This window comes from Lucilia cuprina, chromosome 2 (assembly GCF_022045245.1).
Source record: "Lucilia cuprina isolate Lc7/37 chromosome 2, ASM2204524v1, whole genome shotgun sequence".
Taxonomy (NCBI): Eukaryota; Metazoa; Arthropoda; class Insecta; order Diptera; family Calliphoridae; genus Lucilia; species Lucilia cuprina.
The window spans coordinates 28,163,071-28,171,636 of NC_060950.1; the positions used below are offsets into that span (position 1 = coordinate 28,163,071).

An 8,566-nucleotide genomic window follows, 5' to 3' on the forward strand; every position below is an offset into this window, starting at 1 on the left:
TAGTTTTTAGTCTAGTCAAATGTTTCTCTTGTCAATAGTTCAGTCTAGTCTATTATTTGGAATTTTGTAAACTATAAACAGCTGTTGCGAGTGAACAAAATCAACAATAATGAATGCAAATTGCAAGGGAATGAAACTTTCACTTTTATTTTGGAAAGGATACACTCTTCTCCTCGTATGTGTCAGATTAACATTTTTAGAAGGATAAGACTGCTAGGATCACGAAGCTCATATTGTTACCTTTACTTTATTATGTTAAATTAAGTGGTAAACTCATGAAATAAAATGATTATTTCTATTGAGTTATACTTCCCATTGTAATTGTAAAATATACACACAAACACAACGTGTCCGTATTTCTACATTTAAGTATTTTTATTCTTTTCTACAACTATTATACATATGTACTCTACTCTATTGGTACTGCGAGCCTGGCACTCTGGCAAAAAGGCTGCCTGCTTTCGTCTTATACGAACGAGTACATTTTTTGGTGATGATGATGATGGTAGGTTATAGTGTTTGGCTGGTTGGTGGATAAACGTACTTTATTCTATCAAAGCAAGCTGATGGCTGGCTGGTTGGTTAGCTTACTTGTATGCTCCTCTTAGAAGCCAACTACAAAAACAATAACAACAAATATGAAAATGAAATAAATAAAAAGACATACAAAAATAAAACAAAAAAATAATAAAAGAAATATTCTACGCTGGCTTGTCGCACAACAACACATGGTGCCTGTGCTGCTGCTTCTTCTGTTTCTTATTCTACTGCTGTGGGTTTGTTTGTTTGCTCTTGTGTAAGCTATGCATGGCAAGCTAGCAGCGAGCAGGCAAGCAAGCAAGGCACAAACAAACAAAAACGACGTTTATCTCTCTTGTATTTAGCGCGTTGTGCTCATTATTTGTTTGAGCGCCGCGCTGTAAAGTTGTGAAAAATTTCAATTCATTAAAACAAACGACGATGACAACAACAATAAGCGGCACCAATATCACCACTACATAAGAAAAATAATAATCATTAAATTAACAAAAAAAAAAAAAAACAACAAAATCGAAACCAAGAAATATAGAATTATAATAAAACTTAAAGAAGAAGAATTATACCTTTTTCTTAATTTTTGCTCTTAATCAAACGAAAACCTACAAAAAAAGTAGTAGAACCAGTAGTAGTTGTGTTTAGTAGTGAGTGCAGAGTGTACTAAAGTGGTAACAACAACAAAAATAAGAAGAAAAAACACGGCATAAAGGAAAGAGGAATTTTTTAACAACAACAGCCACAGAAAAAAATTTGAATTTCAAAAGGAATTAGAAAAAAAAGCAAGAAGCAGCGAAAAAAAATTCAAAAAAAAAAGAAAGAAAATTATATTCTAGTCCAAAAGCAAATTAAAATAATTAAACAAACAAATGCAAATAAAAAAAGAATATTAAAAGTCTTTGCAGTTAATAATTAATTATTAATTTATGTAAACAAATACATATGCAAATAATAATAAATATGCAAAATTAATAATAATAATAATAAAAAAATGTTATAAATAAATTGAAATAAGCACCTGTGATGATGAAATAAATATAATTATAAATAAAATAAATTGTTTATACATATTAATAACAGCAACAACAACAACCACTAACAACAAGAAATTAAATTAATTTTCAATTAAAACAAAAAAAAAAACAAATAAATGTGTTGAATGCTTAAAATAAAGAAAAAATGAAAAGAAAGAGCAAATAATTAAATAAATTTGAAATTAAAATTGTGTGTGTGCATTTGTATGTTTGATTTTCATTATTCTGCTTCTTCTTCTCCAACTAAAACAAAATGGAAGTTATTAAACCTATGGATTTTAGCAGTTTTACTGCTTTTTGTGAGCATTTAAATAAATCAACAACATCTTCGACAACGACAGCAGCAGCATCAGTAGCAACAACAACAAACACTCAACATTCTGTGGCGGTGGTGACAGCAACAACGCCACCACCACCAGCTCAACCGCCACCACCACCACCATTATTATTACAACAACAGCAACAACAAGCCATACCAATGCCGCCATCATCCTCACCTCAACCAACATCTCACATTAATGGCACTATTTATTTTGAGGTAAAATTAAATTACCCCTCGTGAAAAGAAAAAAAATTGATGAAAAAAAATTATCAATGATAATTTTTCTTAAAAATTCTTGTAATATTTTTAACATAAAATCAATCTTTGGGCTTTGTATTTTATTAATAATTTATGTCCTCTTTTTCTTTGTACTTTTTCTTCCTGTCAGTCTGTTTAATTTTCATTTATTATGTTTTTTTTTTTATTTATTGTAAACAGTTTTTTTTTTACTTTTGTAACTCATCTCATTTCTTTATATTTATTCTTTTGCTCATCTCCCTTTTTAAATTATAATTTCAATAATTTTTTTCGTTTCTCTCTCTCATTTATTTTAACTCATACCTACTCTCTCTTTATTTTTGATTATGGGTATCGTACGTACACTCTCTCTCTTTTAGTTTGTACCTCATTTACATTTTTTTTGGTACAAATTTGTGTGCAATTGTTGGTTTCTGTTTGTGTGTGTGTGTATTTGATTGTGTTTACGATTCTTTTAAATTATTTTAAATAATTTCTTTCCTTTATTTTAGTTTCCTCTCGTCCCTAAATAGTGATGTCAAATTAGTTGAGTGTTTTTTTTTAACGCTAAAATTTTAGAAAATATATTATTCGATTTTGAATTTAAATGCAGGATGTATGTTAGATCAAATAAAACAAATATCGGACCTTTTATGTCGTTTCTTCCTTTAAATGAAAAATGTTTTTGGGAAACCATTTATAGAAATCTCTTTAAAGGTATTACCGTCCGATATTATAAATCTTTGTTTCATGAACGTAGTTTCTTGGAATTTTCTAACCAATGTTTCTGACAAATGAAATATTAGAAAGAACATCGATCCCAAAATAATTCAATATCGTCAAAGAAAATTCCTTGTGAAATATTTTCCCTTTTTCGCCATCTTTTTTTGACGTGAAAAATTTCAACTGTTGTAAAATTTGTTGATTTTGTTTTGTAAACAATGAACAGCTGTGGTGTGAAAAAATCGATTATTGTGAATGAAATTTTCTTCAAGGGAACAAAAATTTCACTTTTATTAACTCGCCTATCTTTAATAATTCCTACGAATGATCAAGACACTTTGAATTTACATTGTCTTCTTCAAATTCTCTACATTCAATTGTTCATAGTTGCGTCCGCAGTTCATTTGGAATACTTATCTCAACATATTGGTAATTATTTCAGCCTTTGTCCGTTTAGTTCTGTCCAGTTAGTTCAAAAAAGGACTTGAGAAAATTGTCCTATGAAATAGGTTGAAACGGTAATAAGTTTCCGTTATATGTGAAAGCTATGGTTGGTTTATTTAGGTCTGTCCATTTAGTTCCAAAAAAGGACCTGAACAAAGTGACCTATAAAATTATGGTTGGTACTACAAATCCTACATGAATGGATCGAAGTAGAGAGTACAAAAACACACTTAAAAGCAATCTTAAGAGAATTACTGTCATAGAACTTAACACAGTAAGGAACTAGTTAGTATGGAAATTGACATACGATAATGGAAATTTGTTAACTTATAAGAGCTCCTGATAGATCTAAAACCAAACATCAATCATTAGTTTATCCCAATATTAGAACTAAATACCTTACATAATCTTTCAAATCTTTTCTTTATCTAATTACCCTAATCTTTTCTCATATATCCATTCACATTTAAGCGTTTAAATTCTCACCTTTATGAAACTCTCTAAATTGTCAACATTTATAACTTCCTCCATTTTTGTTCCTATATCTCCTTTGTTTGTTATTACCACATTTTCTCTTCCTTGTTTGGGTTAATTTCTTTCGTTTTTTTTTTTTGTTGACTCTTCTTTTAATATCTCGTGAGAGTTTTTAGGTTTTAAATATCTTTTTACTCATTTCTCATATACACATACAATATAAATATTTTGTTATAATATGTGTGCGGGATTTTGTATTACAAAAAAAAGGACACTACTAACTTACACCACAACCCCGCTTTTTTCATATGTGTATGATATTGGTACGTGTTTTCGCGTGTGTGTGTGTGTGTTTGTATAGGGTTCTAGATAGATTTTTTTTCTGAATGCTACCTTTTTAATTATAAATCATTGTGTCTTACATTAACCCATTGTAAGGCAGTTAGGGGGATTATTTTTTTTTACAGTTTGATTTAGTAAAATTTATTTTACAGATTTATGGTACCATTCTCATGGACATTTTTAAACATTCAGCATTCTTGCCTTATCTTGTTTTGTTTCTTTTCAGCACAAACTTTTAACAGTTTTTATATTTCCTTAAGTTTTATATTCTCTAATTAGTCTCGGATTAAGTTTAATGTCTTTATGTCTAACTTTGTCTTCAATATTTGGTTTTGGTTAAATCCAACTCTCTTAGAGCGGGTTTCTTACTACTCAGTTAAACTAGGCTTAACTTTTTGTTAGATTAAACTTGGAACAAATTTATGTGAACTTTAACCGATAATTGTGTTTTTCAGTTTTAGATTAAAGCTCAGTTAACTTTGTTAGTATTGCCAACTTTTCACTCAAAAACATAAACAATGAACAGCTGTTTTTTGCAAACAATACTTTTGTAAAATGGAAAATTTTGAAAAAAAAACAATAATTAATAAAACAAAACAAATCAGAAAATTGCAATTTACTTAAAATATTATGTTTTTGTTCTTCCGAAATCATTGTTTTATTGTTTTTGTTAATTGTGTTTTCTCACTTATAACTTGAGTTTAATTGACCAATTACACTCAGTTAAACTAAGATGATAAGTAACATTACTGATAACTGAAAAACACGAAACATATATTAAACCAGGTTTAATCAACTTAACTTTTTGTTAGATTAAACTCGGAACAAATTTAGGTGGACTTTAACCGATGATTGTGTTTTTCAGTTATGGATTTAAGATAAGTTAACTTTGTTAGTATTGCCAACTTTTCAGTCAAAAACATAAACAATGAATAGCTGTTTTTTGCATACATTATTTTCATTAAATTGATAAAACAAATCAGAAAATTACAACATATTAACTTTATTTCATTTTAAATTTAGATAATAAGTAACGTTACTGATTACTGATAACACAAAACATTAATTAAATTAGTTTTAAACAAAGAATACAGATTATCTTTATCGGAAAAACCAGACCTTAATTTCAGCACCTGTTGATACCTGTATCATTTTGATTATTAAGGCAACAGTTGGAGTTCTATAATACAATCACCTCCATACCAAATTTCGATTCATGCAAGAAGATGTAATCCCTATCGCAATGTAGAAAATCAGAGTTGATTCTTTAATATATTGGAGAATGCACCTTTTCATTCTTCTAAGTCTCTGGGTTAATTCAACTTCTTGCCTTTAAAAAGTCATGACATGTTTAGTCATGCTATGTTTACCGACAAAGTATGATAATAAGATTTAGTTATAGTTGAGTTATAGTTCAGTTTATTTGGCTTTCAAAACGAGTTACAAAATAGCATCCTAATAAAGCTGATCTTGTACAGATTTTTATTTCTAATAATCTGGAAATTAATAGTGATTGTGTTCCTTAGAACCTCCAAAAGGGTTAACTAAAAACTATATACTAACATTTTTACATTACATATTATTGGTGTTTGCCTATTTTATTCTATATTCTTTACGAAAGATTTCTATACTTAAAAGGAAGACAAAAAGAAGGCGGCAAGCAGGCAGTTTATAAAACTAAAAACTACGAAAAAACATTGACAATTTATTACAACTAAATGTTGCTTATACTAATGTTTTTCTCTTTTCTAACAAATAGTGAAGTTTTTGTTTTATTCATATTTACACTTCAGTCGGTCTCTCTCTCTCTCTCGCTGTCTCATTCTCCCTAGCAAACAACCCATTTTCCACCATCCATACATTTAGTCAGTTAGTCTACCTTCTGCTTAATATACATATTTATATACATATGAATGTATGTGACTTCCTCTATTTGGCCTGTTGGTTTCAATTCATTTCGTCGTTTTTTATGTTGATGATGGTGGGGTGTACATTGTGGGGTGTTTGGTTTAGGAGGTTCAATACCTTTTTAAATTTTCGTAAGTTATTTTATTATTTTTATTTCCATTTGTTTTGCTGCTGCTACTACTCAAGTAGATTTTAAACCGTGCAATTGGTTTTATGTAATGTAAAGTATGTGCTGCATATAAACATAATATGTACAAAGATAGATATTTGTATATTTTGTATTTTCAAGCAGTTTTGATAGGAGGCAATGTATACTTATTTTTGGGTAGGTTTTTTTGGGATCTTTTATTCACAAATTGTTTATAACTTGAGATCATTTGAAACATAAGAATGCACTCTTTGTAGTTCCTGTTTAGTTTTCGTTTATTGCTAGTTCAGTACTAGCTCAGTTCTAGCTTAGTTCTAGCACAGTTATAGTTCAGTTTTAGTTCTTTTCTAGTTCAGTTCTAGTTCATTTCTAGCTCAGTTCTAGTTCAGTTCTAGTTCAGTTCTAGTTCAGTTATAGTTCTATTTCAGTTCTAGTTTAGTTCTAGTTTAGTTCTAGTTTAGTTCTAGTTTAGTTCTAGTTTAGTTCTAGTTCAGTTATAGTTCAGTTCTAGTTCAGTTCAGTTCTAGTTCGAGTTCAGTTCTAGTTCAGTTCTAGTTCAGTTATAGTTCAGTTCTAGTTCAGTTCTAGTTCGAGTTCAGTTCTAGTTCAGTTCAGTTCTAGTTCAGTTCTAGTTCAGTTCTAGTTCAGTTCTAGTTCAGTTCTGGTCAGTTCTAGTTCAGTTCTAGTTCTGTTCTAGTTCTGTTCTTGTTCTGTTATAGTTCAGTTTTAACTCAAATCTAGCTCAATTCTTATTCTGTTAGTTTATGAGTAGTAAAATCACATGTTAGATACAGCCATTCCGATCTGCAGGGAAAAGTATGTAATAAAAGAATAAGATAGAGAAGAGCATGATTATTGTCATCGTTGTCGTCATCATCATCATCTTTATTCTGTGTTCAAATCGAACTCATTTAAGTATGTGTGTCTTTGTTTTTTATAAGAGAATTTTAATATATAAAATACAAAATAATAATAATAATAAAAATTCAACGTGTGGCATACAGACGTCGGCGATGACATTCATCGTCGTTCGTCTCCTCTGTTCCTTAAAATATATATATATTTTTTTATTTAAACAAACACACTCAGCTTGAGATAGATTTTGGTGGCTGTGATATTCATGTTGACGTCTCTGATGATGACGACGTCGATGATGATGAGTACAATAATGATTTTGTTGTTGTTGTTTGGTAATAATGTTAATGTAAAAAATTTCGTTTTGAAATTAGGGGTGCAAAAATGGATTTTACTCTTATTTTTATTATTACATATTTTATTTATTTTTTTCTTGTGTCTTTTTTGTTCTATTGTTAATTTTATTCCTTTTTATATTTGTACAGTAAAACTTGCATATGAAAATGCTTTGTAACCAAAAAAAGAGAGGAAATATTTACAAAGAATTTTTGATTAATTTAATCAGTAGTGAAAAAAATTGAAATATTTTGAAATACATTTTACTTTAGTGGAAGGTACTTTAAGAATTTTTGTAAAAATTATAAGCCCACCATTAGTTTAATATAGTTTTTTTTTTTGCAAACAAAAAAATCTTCACAAACTTTATTATTCTGCTAATTTTAAATTATTGTTAGTTATTTTCCATGCATTAGATTAAATTTACAATTTTCTGAAGAACCTAATAATAGAATATTAATTTTTATAAAAAGCATTTTTGCTAAAATATTACCTCCTTTTGTGTAAATATGAGTAATTCCAATAACGAGTAAATTTCTTTTGAAACCACCTCAAACAATTTTTTTTTTTAATTAGGTTTTCTAATAGATATTTTAATGATCTCAGTAACTCAACAAAAAATCAATAATTTATCACATTAGTTTACAATCATTAATAATTTATTTGTAAATTATATACATATTACTAAACCTATAACAATGTACAAACATATATAGAGTATATTTGTTTGTAATAAAAAAGAAATTCTCAATGACCTTTTTTCACAAAGAAACAATATAAGAATTCACATGTAAATGTCAACCTAACAACAACTATAATTGCACCAACTATTTATTCATTTATTTTATTTATTTAAAATAGAAATAGGAAAATTAAAACAACAACTACTTTAACATACAACAAAAAAATGTTAAAAAATAACGATTGAAATGGGAAACAAAACGAAAATGAACCTCTAAAAGAGTCAAGTCAGTGGATGATTTATACCCTATAATCCTCTATAATACTCAGTTCTAATTCAGTTCTAGTTCAGTTTTAGTTCAGTTCTAGTTCAGTTCTAGTTAAGTTCTAGTTCAGATCTAGACAAGTTCTAGTTCAGTACTAGTTCAGTTCTAGTTCAGTTCTAGTTCAGTTCTAGTTCAGTTCTAGTTCAGTTCTAGTTCACTTCTAGTTCAGTTCTAGTTCAGTTCTAGTTCAGTTCTAGTTCAG

The 8,566-nt window shown here is 28.6% G+C and overlaps 1 protein-coding gene across 8 annotated transcripts in view; it reads left to right on the forward strand.

The window, feature by feature from the left end:
• LOC111678590 (mucin-19) overlaps positions 1-8,566 on the forward strand; it is a 66,828-nt gene that overhangs the window by 47,933 nt on the left and 10,329 nt on the right. Inside the window, exon 1 of one of the 8 annotated variants that reach the window (XM_023439987.2) lies at positions 1,646-2,106. The exons of the other annotated variants lie outside the window; for them this stretch is intronic. Within the exon in view, the coding sequence (XP_023295755.2) occupies positions 1,822-2,106 (285 nt within the window). The 5' untranslated portion in view covers positions 1,646-1,821. Of the gene's footprint in view, positions 1-1,645; positions 2,107-8,566 lie in introns of those variants that run through there. 8 annotated transcript variants of the gene reach the window in all.